The sequence below is a fragment of the Astyanax mexicanus genome, chromosome 7, assembly GCF_023375975.1.
Source record: "Astyanax mexicanus isolate ESR-SI-001 chromosome 7, AstMex3_surface, whole genome shotgun sequence".
Classification (NCBI taxonomy): domain Eukaryota; kingdom Metazoa; phylum Chordata; class Actinopteri; order Characiformes; family Acestrorhamphidae; genus Astyanax; species Astyanax mexicanus.
The window spans coordinates 48,172,368-48,190,850 of record NC_064414.1 but is presented as its reverse complement, the minus strand read 5'-3'; the positions used below and the strand labels follow the sequence as shown (position 1 = coordinate 48,190,850).

General features: G+C 37.4%; 1 protein-coding gene across 9 annotated transcripts in view; it reads left to right on the top strand.

The window, feature by feature from the left end:
• inpp4b (inositol polyphosphate-4-phosphatase type II B) overlaps nucleotides 1–18,483 on the top strand; it is a 446,954-nt gene that overhangs the window by 408,781 nt on the left and 19,690 nt on the right. For all 9 annotated transcript variants that reach the window (XM_049481670.1, XM_049481669.1, XM_049481668.1 and 6 more), the window contains 4 exons: nucleotides 4,574–4,697; nucleotides 10,906–11,032; nucleotides 14,891–15,031; nucleotides 16,630–16,727. In XM_049481670.1, coding sequence (XP_049337627.1) covers nucleotides 4,574–4,697; nucleotides 10,906–11,032; nucleotides 14,891–15,031; nucleotides 16,630–16,727 — 490 coding nt within the window. The remainder of the gene's footprint in view (nucleotides 1–4,573; nucleotides 4,698–10,905; nucleotides 11,033–14,890; nucleotides 15,032–16,629; nucleotides 16,728–18,483) is intronic.

The following is an 18,483-nucleotide window of genomic DNA, read 5'->3' as shown; positions in this document are numbered from 1 at the left end:
TTCAGGGAGCATGAGATCATCATTTTCACACATGGATTGAGAGAGTTCACCACAGAGTCCAAATCTTAACCTCATTGAGAATCTTTGGGATGTGCTGGATGGAGAAGAGCTGCTTTGTGCAGAGGTCAGACTCTACCATCATCAATGCTGCTGCAAGATCTTGGTGAAAAATGAATGCAACACTGGATTGAAATAAATCTTGTGACATTACAGAAGCTTATTGAAGCAATGCCACAGTGAATGTGTGCTGCAATCAAAGCTAAAGGCAGTTTTTTGGCCAAACAGTGTAATTAATTATTTTAACAGTCCCAGTATATCACTGTTTATCCATCTATACATCTTCTGAACTGTTTTGTCTCGAAGGGTCCAGTGTCTACTTGGATTCTTTGGTTGCGAGGCCCTCTGTTAGTGCTTGTTTAGTTTCAGACATTAGATTTAATGATAAGAACAACATTTTTACGCTTCAGCTCTATCTTTACCATAAATCTCACAAATCGCCTGCGCTGCTAATTCATGTGTAAGGGCTGGTGCCCGGCCGCAGTGTCCTCCAGGGCATTGGAGGGCGCGCCAGACCAGCGCCGAGGGCTAATTGGCTAATTATCAACACCTGCTTTCAACAGCTTATAAGCAACGCCAACTAGCCACTCGGCGCTGGATCTTTGAAGCTCGGGAGAGCGAATCTATGCCGGTTTTCCGAGCGAGCCCCAGCTCTCTAACTCTATCCCTTTTCTCTTCGCGTTTGGTACAGCTGTGTAGAGCAGTGAGCTCCACGGCCGCCATCTACCTGTCTCTAGTTTGGTGGAGCAGAGCTGTGTGCTCTGTTCTGCTGCCCCTCTCGAGTCTGTGTGTGTGTGTGTGTGTGTGTCTGTGTGTGTTTCTCACTGCGAGGCACGGTTTGTTTACCTTCCCTCTCCCGCGCTGTTCCTCCCCTCTCTGGTGGAGCAGCCTTTAAATCCATAAGCACCTCAGTTCAGTTTTGTTTTCGTTGGAAGCCCCTTTTGTTTAGTTAATCCTTAACCTCGTCTAATAAGAGGTAGCCGCTTCCAGGCAAGCCTTATTTACATATTCTCCCCCTCTCTCTCACTTTTGTTTTCCACCCGTTTTCCTCCTCCGCCGGTTTTCGTTGCTCCGCCCCTTTCGGCGGAGGTTCTTAAGAGTGATTTAAGCGGCCACGTCCCAATCTGCTCACTGGTTCAGCGGTTAGAACATTGGGCCGCGACAGCGTGAGTTCGATCCCCGCGTGGAGCGGGGTTTAATAATAATAATAATTATATATACATATAATATTATTATATATCCTATTAATATATATATATATATTAACGATTATATATTAATTATTATTATTATTATTATTATTATTATTGTTATTAACCTTTTTTTTCTTGGGTTTACCTGCTTCGAGATCTACTGCTCTGCACTTGGGTTCTACAACCTTCTGGGCTGGAGAGCTACCGCTCCCCAACCTCCTTACATCATGTAAGCTTTAGCTTTGATTTAAATCTTCTAGCCCAGGTGCTGGAATAGAGTGGTGCCAGTAATATAAACTGTTAAATAGTTTCTGAGCAGTGAGTTCAGACATTTTGGGTAAAGCATTACTACGTATACTACTGCTTCTATTAAAACTGATGATACTACTGGTACTAGTGACACTAGTAAAAGTATCCATACTACTAGACCTCAAGCAGTTTGGATTGTGTGTCTCTCCACTCTACCTCCAGACTCTGATCCCCTGATTTACAAATGAAATGTAAAATTTACTGATGATCAGTGATGGTTTGGAGAGTCATGTCATCTGCTGGTGTTGATCCACTGTGTTTTATTATCAAGTCTAAAGTCAGTGCAGTTTTGTTTTCCCGCAAAATCTCACAGCACTTTATGCTTCCCTCTGCTACTGACAACTTTTATGGAGATGTGGATTTCATTTTCCAGCAGGACTTGACACACTGCCCACACTGACAAAAGTACCAATTGATCTTATATAATATTCCAATTTTCTGAGACACAGATTTTTGGGTTTTCAAACTAAACAGTATATTCACAAATAAAACTATGCATCCAAACACTGGCAATAAAAATAAGTTAATTCAAGGCAAAATAAAACACTGAAAATAGAATAAGTATAGAACTGTAATTAAAAACAGTAAAAGGGTCACAAAACAAATAAAAAATACAAAAACTTTAGTAAAATGAATATTGAAAGAGAAGTATCATCAAATTGAACTAATCTAAGCAAGTGAAAACAGATAAACCCTAAAAACAAAAGTTTTTTAAACAAATAATTAAACAAACAAAAAACCCTGATCAAGCATAACATTATGACCACCTCCATGTTTCTGCACCAATTATCCTATTTATCAGGTTTACCCAGCATATATACAGCTCTGGAAAACAAAAAGAGACCACCTAAAAGTAATGAGTTTCTTTGATTTTGCCAAATTGAAAACCTCTGGAATATAATCAAGAGGAAGATGGATGATCACAAGCCATCAAACCAAACTGAACTGCTTGAATTTTTGCACCAGGAGTAAAGGCATAAAGTTATCCAAAAGCAGTGTGTAAGACTGGTGGTGGAGGAGAACATGCCAAGATCCATAAAAAACTGTGATTAAAAACCAGGGTTATTCAACCAAATATTGATTTCTGATCTTTTAAAACTTTATGAATATGATCTTGTTTTCTTTGCATTATTTGAGGTCTGAAAGCTCTGCATCTTTTTTTGGTATTTCAGACACTTCTCATTTTCTGCAAATAAATTTGCTAATTGGCAATAATTTTATTTGGAATTTGGGAGAAATGTTGTTCATAGTTTATGGAAAAAAACGACAATGTTCATTTTACTCAAACATAAACCTATAAATAGCAAAATCAGAGAAACTGATTCAGAAACTGAAGTCTCTTATATTTTAGCAAGCTATTGCAGTAGTATACACCGACTTACATTCTCTAACTAACACACACACACACACACATTCACACACAGGCACTCTCAAGCCTTCTTGTTTTGATTCAGATACGGTGTTCTGTTCACTGTTAGTGCCTGCTGGAACATCTGACACTGATAAGGGGCTCATGTTACTGTTAAAGCTGGTGCTGCTGCTGCTAATAATAATGGTGTGCAATAGTAGAAACGCTTGTGAATTTTCCATTAGGCTAGGCCAAGCATTTGTGAGCTAGATGCAGATGATTTAAAAAAGATCAGCAAAAAAATAGAATGTCATTGAAAAATTACTTGATTTCAGTAATTCAGTTCAAAATGTGCAACTCATATATTATATAGATGTATTAAACACACAGAGTGATCTATTTTAAGCGTTTATTTCTTCTATTGTTGAGGTTTATGGCTTACAGACAATGAAAATCCAAAAATCTGAGTCTCAGAATATTATGATGAATGAATGAAGTTCAACTTATATAGCGCCTTTCTAGAAACCCAAGGGCGCTTTACAATTTCCATGTTTTTTTTTGTTTTTTTTACACACAAGCACATTACACAGCGATGAGAAGCGGCAGCCAATAGCGCACTGCGTACTCTCATCCGGAAAAGACCGTCCACCTGGAGGACTGCATCGAGCTCTACAGCATTTACCCAGGACAGAGTGCCAATCCATATCTGGGCACAATCATACACACACACAACTTACATACATACCACATACTTTTACACATGCACACCAGATCAATTTAGAGTATTCAATTTTTTGGGGCAATTTAGAGTATTCAATTTACCTGATCTCCATGTTTTTGGACTGTGGGAGGAAACCGGAGTCCCCAGAAGGAACCCACGCAGACACGTGGAGAACATGGAAACTCCACCCAGATAGGGACTTGAACCCAAGACCCCAGCGCTGGGAGGCGAACGTGCTAACCACTAAGCCACCGTGCCGCCACTATTATTATTATTATATAACACCAATTGGTACTTTTAGGCAGTGTGGGCAGTGTGCCAAGTCCTGCTGGAAAATGAAATCTGCATCTCCATAACGGTTATCAGCAGAAGGAAGCATGAAGTGGTCTAATATTAAATCCAAAATCAGTGCAGTGTTTTTTTTTCTGGAAAATGCTGAAAACCATAGGACATGAACTAGTATTGAGTTTAATGACATTTATCACATCCAATGGAAGCTAAGGAACGCTTCACTGATCCCTGGTGACGTGTGTGTGGGGTCTCTTGTATTAAAAATAGATGTGATTTCTGCTGGAGTCACTTTTTGTTTGTTTGCATGGGAAATTCTAGCCAGATGCTGCTTGTTACAATCATTACCACCCACTGCACTGTCCACTGTGGATGGTAATGCCTTCTATGATGTTTTCCGGGAACACACATGACATAGAAGATTGAAGAATGTTAAATTCCTTTCACAACTTCAGAAGTGGAATGTTCCAGTCACCTGACACCCACTACCTGGCCTCGCGCCAACTCTCATAATTCACACGGCCTTACTACACAATGCTCTATTTACTGTTCACAGTGACTGTAAAAATAATGCTCAACTCTAGTGTGTGTGTGTGTGTGTGTGTGTGTGTGTGTGTGTGTGTGTGTGTGTTTGTGTGCGTGCCTTTGCTTCCACAGCTGGCTGCATTGGCCTGCGGTTTCGTCATGCGTCTTTATGCTGGAATCGAGGATAAGGGCTTCCTCAGACAGCTGCATACAGTGGGAGTGGTGGCCCAGTTCGAGAGTCTGCTGAGCACCTATAGTGAGCATATAGTTATATACATTACTTATACACCCACACACACACACACACACACACATGCACGTGCACATGCACATGCACAAGCCCAATGTCACAATGTGACACATCACAGAAAGTTACAATTGCTTTTGACATAATCTCTGTGACTGTACATAATGACTGTAATTAATCAATCAAGCTTTGTTTTATCTCAGGAGTACATTACGCCTAGTATTTACAGTGTAAAAGGGAATAAAACATTAGATAAGAAATAAAAAATAGGATAAATTATAATAAATAAAAGAAATACACTTTTTAAATAAATGCATTTTATATAGATGAATAAAAAAAAGATATTCAGTATATTCAGGTAGTCAGCTGACCTCATTATTTCAGCACATACTGTTGCTGAACCTCGACCTGCAGACCAACTGCAGCATCAACCCCTCATTATTTGATTAGTTAGTTTGAATAAAGTAACTATGAATGTCATCTCTATAAGATTCTATAAACATACTCATAACACATTATAATGCATTAATAAGACATTATAAACATGGCTATACATATTTATAAAAATGTATAATTCATCATAGCCATGTTTATTATGCATCATGAACTGTGATCATAATGCATTATTAGCTGTGTTTATAACATGTTATACATCAATACCAAGGAACTCAGTCCCTGCTTGCAGACTTTATCACGACTAAAACAGCTTCCAACTTATAAACACACCCTCAATAATCCTATAAATATATTTTAACCACTCATGAATTATACTTGTCTTGAATATAATATTAGTTACAGTCAATCATAATGTATTATAACAGGTCTTTGTGCGCTCTAAGTAAAGTGCCAGACTTTCATTGTAGGACTAGATTATTAAAGATAGAGATATACTATTTTAACATATATATTAGAAGCAGAGCTTATAATGTTTTATGATCACAGGGCAAAATGCTTAATAAACACGGCTATAATGGGTTATGCATTTTTATAAATATTTATAGCCATGTTTATAATGCCTTATGAATGCATTATATTATGTTATGAATGTGGTTATAGTGTCTAATAAAGATGACATTCATAGAAAGTGTTACCGTTAGGTTTTTTTTTTTTTTTTTTTAGCCAGGCAGTTTATATGCATACCTTATTACATAGTACATTCACATTTATTAACTATCACCTCTATTTATGAATGTGTTTATTCTTTTGTTCTTGCTTTTAATTGTTAATAATTGTTAAACAACTATTGTAACAAGTTACGATAGATGTATGTAACAACCCTTGACTGTTACAATAAAAAAAAGAAAGAAAACAAGATTAGCCTAGCCCTGACAAGAATAAGTACAGTTTACTTGTCAGATGGACCGAGGCTCAAAACGAACATACTAGCAAAGCAGGGTAAAACACCAGGCAAACGACACTAACAGAGGCGATCCAGAGACGTAAACACAGAGTCTAAAGCAAAGTTCAAACCAGGAAATAATCAAAGTCAAAAGGATAATCCAAAATTAAATAAAAAATAAAAAAAAAACACAAAGGAGTCAAAAACACGGCAAATACAGAGATATAGCAAGGAGATAATGCTTAGTATGCACAGAAGGCAATACAACATATGGACATTATTCAACCACTTAATTATTTACACTAACACTTCCCCAACCTCACTTACATTCAAGTACACTTTACCCATGATTGTGTTTTCATATTTTCACATTCTCTTTTAGAACTATCTTCTAACGTATACATATTTATATTATATTTCTATGTCACATCAGTCACTTTCGTAATCGATGTCATTGCACATTGCACTTTACTCTGTTAATTATTTAATTATTTGATGACAATTAGCAACATCTACTGCACTGCTCTGTTTACAGAGAGATCTTACCTTGTATAGTTAGGTTCTTAAAGCCTTATATATTTTCTATTCTTCTGTGTTTTGATTTGTCTGAGTATGTTTCTTATTGAGTATGTTTCTTATTGTATAGTGTTGTTGCTGCTGGATGCCTAAATTTTCTTCGGGATAAATAAAGTATCTATCTATCTATCTATCTATCTATCTATCTATCTATCTATCTATCTATCTATCTATCTGTCTGTCTGTCTGTCTGTCTGTCTGTCTGTCTGTCTGTCTGTCTGTCTGTCTGTCTGTCTGTCTGTCTGTCTGTCTATCTATCTGTCTACCTATCTATCTATCTGTATGTCTATCTATCTATCTGTATGTCTATCTATCTATCTATCTATCTGTATGTCTATCTATCTATCTGTATGTCTATCTATCTATCTGTATGTCTATCTATCTATCTGTATGTCTATCTATCTATCTATCTGTATGTCTATCTGTATGTGAATGTATATCTGTCTATCTATCTATCTATCTATCTATCTATCTATCTATCTATCTATCTATCTGTCTGTCTGTCTGTCTGTCTGTCTGTCTGTCTGTCTGTCTGTCTGTCTATCTATCTATCTGTCTACCTATCTATCTATCTGTATGTCTATCTATCTATCTATCTATCTATCTATCTATCTATCTATCTATCTATCTATCTATCTGTATGTCTATCTATCTATCTATCTGTATGTCTATCTATCTATCTGTATGTCTATCTATCTATCTGTATGTCTATCTATCTATCTATCTGTATGTCTATCTGTATGTGAATGTATATCTATCTATCTATCTATCTATCTATCTATCTATCTATCTATCTATATGTGATCAATGACGTCACCGCGTTTGTAGTCCTGGGGTTGTAGTCTTTTACTTCAAACTTGCTCTCAGGCTCTAGTCTGTTTTTTATCACTTATGGGTTGGGTTTTAAATAAATAAAGCCTGCTCCTCACATGTAGCGTGCCAACTTTTAATTCTGCTATATAGTCCATTAGTCACTAGGTCAATAAAACGCAATGATGCACAATACCTCCCATAGCAACTCAGATCAAACACAAAACATGTAATCTGCCTGCAGGGTAAAAGTTGTGCAGTGTGTTCCAGGGTGTTACTCAGGTTTATTCACACAGTGCTTTCAACAATAGAAGCTGCCACAAACACAGTCACAGAGATCCCTGTTTCAGAGCCCAGCGGAGCCCAGCGGCGCCAGGGGCAGAGTGCTACAGGAAAACTTTCACAAAGAGTTTTTCTTAAAGAGAGAAAAAAAAACCTGGAGAGGAAACAAGATAAATAATAGGAAATGGATAGCAAAAAAATAAAACAAAAGCATGATGGGAAGAGATAACTCATGGATACACAGCACACAGCACACTGAGCATATACCCATCATATATACACTCAGTATCTGTCTCTTTATTAGCTAAAGCTCCACATTCTCTCTCTGTACTGTTGTTTTGTTCCGTTATTTGTTTTTTTGGTTCTGTTATGTGTTTGTACTGTCTGTGTCGACCCGAGGGGGGGTGGCTTCCTCTGACTGAGTCTTGGTTCCTCCTAAGGCAGGGGTGTCCAAACTTTTTTTGTTGGGGGCCAGAAGGAGAAATATATTTGAAGTCACGGGCCACACTCTGTAATAAAACATATAACGAAATATACCACTTTAAATAATACATTTTTCCTGATTATTTCATTTACGCACCATTTTACTTGACTTACTATCTTTATCTTTGACAGTGTTGTGTAAACTAAGATTTTTCAAATTGATGTTTAATTTCACGATGTCTCTTAATATTAAACTCCTTAATTACGGCAACTTTTAGGCTCTGTTTGTTTGTGCTAGAAATGCGCACTCTCTCCACTTTTAGACTCTTTTGCCCCGTTTTTCTGTGCTAGAAATGCGCACTCTCTCTGCTTTTAGACTCTTTGGCACGATTTTCTGTGCTAAAAATGCGCACCCTCTCCGCTTTTAGACTCTTTTGCCCCGATTTTCTGCGCTAGAAATGCGCACTCTCTCCGCATTAGACTCTTTTGCCCTGTTTTTCTGCGCTAGAAATGCGCACTCTCTCCACTTTTAGACTCTTTGCCCCGTTTTTCTGCGCTAGAAATGCGCACTCTCTCCGCTTTTAGACTCTTTGCCCCGTTTTTCTGCGCTAGAAATGCGCACTCTCTCCACTTTTAGACACTTTGCCCCGTTTTTCTGCGCTAGAAATGCGCACTCTCTCCGCTTTTAGACTCTTTGTCCCGTTTTTCTGCACTAGAAATGCGCACCCTCTCCGCTTTTAGACTCTTTGGCCTGTTTTTCTGCGCTAGAAATGCGCACTCTCTCCGCTTTTAGACTCTTTGGCACGATTTTCTGCGCTAACAATGCACACTCTCTCTGCTTTTAGACTCTTTGGCCCGTTTCTGACACCTAGCGTTCAAACTTTGAATCTCATATTATAAAAATCTGCTTAACAGCGGGCCAACTTTCATTCTAATTTTAACGTACCTTGCGGGCCGCTCCAAAAAAGGAAACGGGCCGCAAATGGCCCGCAGGCCGTAGTTTGGACACCCCTAAGGTTTCTTTCTCTTAAAGGAGAACTCCGGTGTAAAAATGACTTTTGGTGTAGTAAAACATGATAAAGTGTACTAACCTGAATAGCCCATTTTTGTTCTCCCGCAGCTTTCCGAGATCCAAATTGTTTTTGCAGTTTCTCCCAACATGCTTTAGAATGGATGAAATGGGGCATATTTTGAATCTGGATTCTGTTTTTTAATAAGCTTCTTGTGCACTTTTAAAGTTCTCTAATGCCTTAATGTCGGGGCTCTCCGTATTCTACCAATGAAGTGTGGAGTTTCTTTGAGCTTGGATAACATTGTAAAACGTGATTTATCAGCAGAGACAAAATATGCCCCATATCATCCATTCTAAAGCATGTTTGGAGAAACTGGAGTTTTTCCCTTGCCACTGTGTCACCATAAATATTGGCATCTCTGTGGTGCTGCTCATAAGAGGCGTGGACCTGTTTTTTTCTCTGTAAAGCTGCTTTGTGACAACTTTTGTTGTAAAAAGCGCTATAAAATAAAATTTTAATGAATTGAGTAGACAGTAATGACAGTATAGAGGCAAAAAAAACTTCATATTGTGTTTTTAATAGTGGTGTCAGTGTTAATATGTAATTAATCTTTTTTTTATGTTAAAATTAATCATTATGCCAAGTTTGTCTCTCTCTCTCTCTCACACACACATTCACACACACATGCATTTGCACAGGCATTCACACACCTAAACACACACACACACACACACACACACACACACACACACACACACATGCATTAACAAACATATTCACTGGTGCTGCTTCTGTGAAGCATACAGTCCTTATCTACGGAGCCCCTAAAATGACATTGTGTAAAAAAAAAAAGAAAATTAAAAGCATGGCCACGCCTTATTAAGGCATGAGAACGAGATAATTAAGGCGCGGAAACGAGATAATTAAAGTGTGGCCACAACTTACTAAGGCCTGAGAACGAGTTAATTAAATCTATTTGGAGAATAATGAAGGTTGCTTTTCTGTAAATTAATGCTTATGAAGAAACAGAATTTGCATAAAATCTCATTTAATCCAAGCATAATCTTTTGTAAGAAAATGGAGAGTGAACTGGTTTCTTTTTATTTTAATCTCTGAATGAATTATGGTGATATTTTAGAGTCTCTTGCAGTGAGACATGGTTTAAATCTAAAAAAGAGACCTGTTAACCCTCCTTACGCAGTCATTTTGTGCACAACCCCTTAGAGCTGCTCGCTTTGTTTGCTGTGAAACTAATTGACCTTTTGGCTACGCCTTAATTGCTACTATTTAATTAACATTTAATATTCCCATGCCTTAATTATCTTGTTCCTATGCATTAGGATCTCATTCCCATGCCTTAATAAGGTGTAGCCACACCTTCACTGCATGATGTCACCTTACGGTCTCCGTACTTATCTGTTTAACAGTAGAAGTTATTCAGATTAATCTAGCCAGTTTACCTTTCCATAATGCCAAGAAGAGCATCTGAGCATTTTATAAATAAATAATACTTCGTTCCCATGAGGAGAGCTTTGGAGATGTTTTAATGAACACAGTGGTAAAACAACTTTTTGTATAATTTGTAAAACATATTTTTTTCACATACTAGTGCTTTACTGAGTTAATAAACAGTTACTGTCTAAATGAGAAGCTGTTTGTAATTTCTGCATGTGCCTAAAACTTTTGCATCATACTGTATATATAAGAACTTGCGTCTGTGTGTGTGAAGGTGTGCGGTTTTCTGCAGCGCTAACCTGTCTGTCTGTTTGGTCAGGTGAGGAGATTGGCATGCTGGAGGACATGGAGGTGGGCATTTCCGACCTTCAGAGAGTCACTTTCAGAATCACAGAGGCAGCGTCTGATGACCCCAACAATCTGCAGCCCATTGTCAGTGGGAGACGGTGAGATACACATTTTATACTTTATTTGTTTATATCTAAATAAATTAGAATATAATTGGAAAGTTATTGGAACTTTATTTCAGTAATTCAGTTGAAAATGTGAAACTCAAATATTATACAGATGTAATATACACAGATTGTGTCTATTTTAAATGTTTTTCTTATATTGTTGATGATTACGGCTTACAGCCAATGAAAATCGAAAATCAGTGTCTCAGAAATTTAGAATATTATATAAGACCAATTGGTACTTTTGGCAGTGTGGGCAGTGTGCCAAGTCCTGCTGGAAAATGAAATCTGCATCTCCATAAAAGTTGTCAGTAGCAGAGGGAAGCATGAAGTGCTGTAAGATTTTGGACTTGATAAAACACAGTGGATCAACACCAGCAGATGACATGTCTCTCCAAACCATCACTGATCATCAGTTAATTTTACATTTCATTTGAAAATTAAGGGACCAGAGTCTGGAGGAAAAGGTTTCCACAATTAGTGATGGTTTGGGGTTTTTATTGGCTGTAAGCCATAAATATCAACAATACATATCAACAATAAAAATGCCATAGTTTTTATATTTTGCTATATAGTGCAATCTAGACCCTTATTAAAGCATATTTACCTTGTAGCAGCACTGCTCTAATTAGGCTTAGGCTAATTCACCAGTTGACAGATAAGACCAATAATAATAAGATTAGATTTTTATTAATTAAAAAAAATTAAAACAGCAAAACACACACACACACACACACACACAAACTTTCCCAACATTCATGAAGTCCGTCAGTGTCCCAGACAGACTGTGTGATATAAATGTAAACTGTGGCCAGTGAAAACACAGTGCAGCCAGCTAAACCTTTTCTCCTATCTGCAAAATACCAATTCAAGCAGGGCAGAGTCACCTAGCTCTGAGCTCCCATCCTGACTGCTCTGTTTCCAACACATTCCTACAGCTGTTTCTCACAACGACCAGATACATTGGCACCAATACAAAGTAATAAAGAGGACTTCTTCTGTTGGTCTAGTGTTTGTTTTCTCTCTCTCTGTACTGTTTGCCCCATGTTATGTAACTGTCCAGGAGGGGTGTAATTTCAGTCCACCGTGTGCTTGTTCTCAGGGGTAGAGTGTGGAGCCTTGCCACGTAATCCCCCAGTTAAAGCTGCATTAATATATTGTTAAAGGTCTCATTCCATTGTTTTAAAATTAATTTTTAAAAATAATCTGAAAAAGAGACAGGATTTCGGCTTTTGCTCATGAATATTCATACACGCAAACCCTTCAGAGAAGGGTTACATAATATTTAATCAGGAAATATATTTTATAGTTATTGTAAACTATAAGCATATACTTAATACAACATTAACAAAATAAAAAAATACAGCAACTAATTCATACATTAGTCTGCGTTTTTCAGTTGCTATAGGACACAGATCTGACTGACAGCAGTACTAACCAATCAAAACTGCTTTTTAAAAAGGCTTCTGTCCCCGTGTGTATGCGTGGCCCTTCTACTGATTTTTTGAAGTGTGTAGTAATGAGGCGATTAGCAAAGTCGTAGGACAGTCTATCCAATCAGATTCATGTTTTTCACTACGGGGGCGGGGCCATGGCTGTCTAACCCCTTCTCAGCAGCGCACTGATGAAGGGGCAATGCATCAGTGAGTAATAAAACGGAGCACATGCTGGATTAGTTCAATAGTTAGTTAACTATTATAGAACTGCGACTGTAAATGAGTCAAATATTGTGTCGTATCTAATTAATAAGCCTTTTTCGGGGCTGCCATTCAATGTGAAATGAATTCACTAGTAAATAATAGGCTGTCTGACTGGTGAGTTTTTTTGTGTACTTAAGGTTTTGGCTGTTCTGGTGTACTGTAGGCATATACATTAGTTTTTTTTAGCTGTGTTTGTGGGCTGTCAATGTGTGTTAAATTAATGTAAAGTAAAGTCAAGGCAGAAAATATGTAGTTTTTGTAATATTCATCATGTGTAGGTTGGTGGGGGTGGGGTGTTGCAGAATAGGTACCCACTGTATTAACTGCACGCCTCTGATGCAAATATATCGCCTCTGATTGGCTAACAGCACTGCAGCAGAAAACGCCTACCTGCCTTCCCCCCACAGTCAATTTTACTGCTCTAAAACTCAAAGGACAAAATGTTTTCAGAGATACAGCCTTATAAGCGTTATAAGCCTGTCCGAGCAGCGCATTTTTTTCAGCTAAACTCTATTAGGTCTACTAAACTCTTACCACAGACTTGGTGATTCGGTGCTTGGGCAGTTTCATCATGTCAAAGCCTCAAAATTCACTCTATATCATAAAATCTGATGCGAACGGTGCCTGCTTTGACCAGTGTTCTGTCAAGTTGAGCTACCTTTTCAACCCGTGCTTCCTTATTGTATATTTAAGGTTTTGGTAAAACGCGGAATCAACCGGAGATCCGTTTTGAACCTATAGTTACTTACACAAGATAACTGATGTTAACTAGCTCTGTAAACAGATGCTGTAAACAGAAGCTGTAAGCTCCCCCTAGCTAAACAGATAGTGTCGGCTGTACTGCAGCCCAGCTTCAGCGCTGCCTGTGGGCAGTCCTGAGCCGAGGTGGGCAGGGCCATGAACTCACTGGTTGACGTCGACACCCTAACGTCTCTCTGATCAACTCGTATTTCTGAGGATTTTCTTTTCTTAGCTACTGCAGACAATGGAGTCTGAGAAACAGTTTCATGTGCAGCATCCATATACTCAGAGAATACCTGTAGTACTTCACAAAGAACAAGAAAAAGTTGATTTTCGCGGAGGGAGACCTTTAACATTTTGTTCATAGATGAGCTAATAATAATGTCTAGTGATCACAGACTCACAGACTGAAACGTGATCAATCTGGAAACTTTAATGCATTTTTAATTGCAAATAATCAATCTCAGTACAGAGTCTTTACAGAGTCTGCTGATGTATAAGCATATTTATTTAGCAGCCTAAACACGGTAGCACAGTATCAAAGGTAGCTGTAGATTAGGTAGATTACTTTGGATTTATGCTGAAATATGGATTAAATCTCATAATAACCACTCACTTATCCTCGCTCTCTCTCTCTCTCTCTTTTTCTCGTTTTCTCTCTCTCACTTGCATACACACATGTGCATGACACACACACACACACACACACACACACACACACACACATGCATGCACGCACACAACTGTGGCTCCTGCAAATTCATGTCTTCTCCTAAAGTTTTTCATTCAACTGCTCAGCACATTTACATGTAAATATCCATTTTAAATGCTTATGTCAAATAGGTTCAATTATCAATTATTCACAATATTTTTATTTATTTATATTTATTTATTATGTGCATGTGTTTCTTTTTGCATTCACTTCCACTTGAAGTTAAGAAGTTGGCATTTGGGAGATACAAGGTTTTTACGTAGCAGTTGTTGACAGTGGTTTTCCTGTGTCTGGCAATATAGTGTATTTTGTGCAGCATAATTGGTACTGGCTCAAGAGAAGGTCTCCATTCAGAACCCACAATATATAATTTTGGATATTGTATAGGGGCCGGATGTTTAGAGCACAAACAGTACTGTTAGTTCTGCAAAACCCATAGTTGCAGTAATGATTAACACATTCTACATTCTACATTTCCCTCCAATGCAACCCTGATTGATATGGTTTGCCTTTTTTTTTTTTTTTAATGAACACTGTGTGACGCAAGTGTTCTGAAAGTGTGTGTTAATGGGTCTATGAAACATTACACTCTTTATTAGTTTGGATGAGTTCCTTTAGAACTTTAGAACAGTCAGTCTGGCAGTGCCCTGGGCTCAACAAATGTATTTCTCTTGATATGTTTCTGTGTGCGTGTAGAGACCATTACACTGTAGAGGTGCCGCTCCCACACCAAGCCTTCCAGACGTTGCCAGATGAGCTGCGCCAGGGCAAGCTGCTGCAGGTCTTCCCAGTGCTGTTTAACGTGGGCATCAACGAACAGCAGACCATCGCAGAGAGGTACCGCCAAACAGCACATTCATATTCATATATTTTTAACACATGCGTATAATAACATGATTCTATTGCTTAATTTAAGATAAAATTACGTAGAGTTTATGAAGAAACCTAAAGACATAAACTGAGAAAAGAATATTATTTCAGGTAAATTTCCATGTAGTCACCAGGAGTTAAAATTGATATAAAATTTATATATACACAGCTTACACTTACTAGGTACACATACTGTATGTGCTTATTACATAGCTTTGTTGATAGTCGTTTGCTAGGGTACTTATTGTTCACTAGAACCGTAAAGAATTTGCAGTTCACTAGAACTATAGGTTATTTACAGTTCACTAGAACTATAGTTTATTTACAGTTCACTAGAACTATAGGTTATTTACAGTTCATTAGAACTATAGAGTTTTAACAGTTTACTAGGACTATAGGGTATTTACAACAGTTCAGTCGAACTATAGGTTATGTACAGTTCACTAGAACTATAGGTTATGTACAGTTCACTAGAACTATAGGTTATGTACAGTTCACTAGAACTATAGGTTATTTAGAGTTCACTAGAACTATAGGTTATGTACAGTTCACTAGAACTATAGGTTATGTACAGTTCACTAGAACTATAGGTTATTTAGAGTTCACTAGAACTATAGGTTATGTACAGTTCACTAGAACTATAGGTTATGTACAGTTCACTAGAACTATAGGTTATTTAGAGTTCACTAGAACTATAGGTTATGTACAGTTCACTAGAACTATAGGTTATGTACAGTTCACTAGAACTATAGGTTATTTAGAGTTCACTAGAACTATAGGTTATGTACAGTTCACTAGAACTATAGGTTATGTACAGTTCACTAGAACTATAGGTTATTTAGAGTTCACTAGAACTATAGGTTATGTACAGTTCACTAGAACTATAGGTTATGTACAGTTCACTAGAACTATAGGTTATTTAGAGTTCACTAGAACTATAGGTTATGTACAGTTCACTAGAACTATAGGTTATGTACAGTTCAATAGAACTATAGGTTATTTAGAGTTCACTAGAACTATAGGTTATGTACAGTTCACTAGAACTATAGGTTATTTAGAGTTCACTAGAACTATAGGTTATGTACAGTTCACTAGAACTATAGGTTATGTACAGTTCACTAGAACTATAGGTTATTTAGAGTTCACTAGAACTATAGGTTATGTACAGTTCACTAGAACTATAGGTTATTTAGAGTTCACTAGAACTATAGGTTATGTACAGTTCACTAGAACTATAGGTTATGTACAGTTCACTAGAACTATAGGTTATTTAGAGTTCACTGGAACTATAGGTTATGTACAGTTCACTGGAACTATAGGTTATGTACAGTTCACTGGAACTATAGGTTATTTACAGTTTATTAGATCTATAGGTTATTTACAGTTCACTAGAACTATAGGTGTTTTTTTTACTGTTCAATAGAACTATACTTTATTTTTACAGTTCACCTGAACTATAGTCCTTTTTTTCTTACCAAGGTTTTTAAAGTTCACTAGTTGCCAAAAGTGGAAAAGATTCTAGTTAAGTGTATGAAATAACTTTTTCTTCTTTGTCTTCTTCTCAGATTTGGGGACATATCGTTACAGGAAAGGATAAACCAGAGGAATTTCGACATTCTAGAGGCTTACTACAAGTCACTGAGTGACAAGGTGCCATTAGATTGTGAGTCAGTAATTTACTGCATTTAAAGCATGTACTGTTCCTGCAGAAAAAGGGATTGTCTTGTCTTCTTTTTCTGCCAAATTCGTGAGCATGTTTAATCCTGTTGGTGTACACTTGGATGACATCAATTGGCAAAGTTGACATTCATTCACTTATTATTTCACTGAGCACCTGATTGATAACTGTAGCAATGCAATACCTTTACATTTTACAGTTCACTAGAACTATAGGGTTTTTACTTTTCACCAGAATTATAGCATATTTACATCTTACCATAACTATAGATTATTTACAGTTCACTAGAACTATAGTGTTTTTTTTTCCAGTTCACTAGAGCTAAAGGGTATTTACAGTTCAATAAAACTATAGGGTATTTACAAGTTACAATTACTATGGGGTATTTACTCTTCACTAGAACTATAGGGTGCTTTCAGCTTACCATGACTATAGATTATTTACAGTTCACTAGAACTATAGTGTTTTTTGTGGTACAATTCACTTGAGCTATAGGGTATTTACTTTTCACAAGAATTATAGCGTATTTACAGCTCACTATAACTATAGATTATTTACAGTTCACTAGAACTATAGGGTTTTTTGTACAGGATGTTTACTGTTCACTAAAATTATAGGTTATTTAAATTATGCGGTATTTACTTTTCATTAGAACTATAGGGTGCTTTCAGCTCACCAGGGCCGCTGCTAAGGTTTTGGAGGCCCTAAGCATAACTGGTCCCCCCCCCCCCCCCCCCCCCAAAAAAAAAAAAAACTATAGAGCTGTCTGATCCTGCTGTCATACAGACCATTTGGATAGTGCACTGACGGCATTAGTCAATAGGTAGGCTACTCTGTTTATTAATTTTTTGCAATACCCAGATTAGTTTGTAGTTAAGCGTTTAAAGCTACCAAATCAGCAAAGCCAACGTAACTAGCTCAGGCAACACCACTGAACATGAAGTAATCAAAACTATTTAAACCTTTATCATCGAAGTTACTCACCAGAAAGGGATGCATGGGCCTCATCTTTCTGCTTCTTTTTCTTCTTCTCAGCTCCAGACTCAAACCGTCGCTTCATAGTTGAATTACCATTTAGTAGCAACTTCGCGCGGTGAACTTGTCTCCTGCCAAACTCAAGTAGCATTGCTACTTTAGTTAGGACTAAGGTTGCCAGATAAGTTACGATTTTTCATCCTATTTGTTTATTTTATTTTAAGTTTTTAACTTACACAAATATTGCACTGGACAAGTTTTTGTATAGAATGGCCACATACACTTTAAAAATGGTTAAACATGCGCAAGATTTAGCGCCTCCATGCATTTTTTGATTATTTATTTGACTGGAAAATGTCACATCTGGCAACAACCAACAGAACAAACCGAGCCGTGCCATTTCAGGCAATAGGGGTGGGGGCATTATATTATGCACAAAAATAATAACGTGCCGCTTTTAATTAGTAGAGTAGGTGCCCCATGCAATGTTTAAAGACAAAAAAGATGAGCGTATCATAAATAATTCACATTGGGTTTTAAATTTAATAATGTCATAATTTCAACACATTTCATTCTCAGTCAATTTGGCTCCCTGCAACTGCAAAATGGTTGAGGCCTAACGCTGGCTGCGTTGTCTGCGTATGCAGAGCGGCGGCCCTGCAGCTCACTATAACTGTAGATTATTTACAGTTCACTAGAACTATAGAGTGTTTTTGTACAGTTCACTAGAACTGCCAAATTCATGAGCGTGTTTAATCCTGTTAGT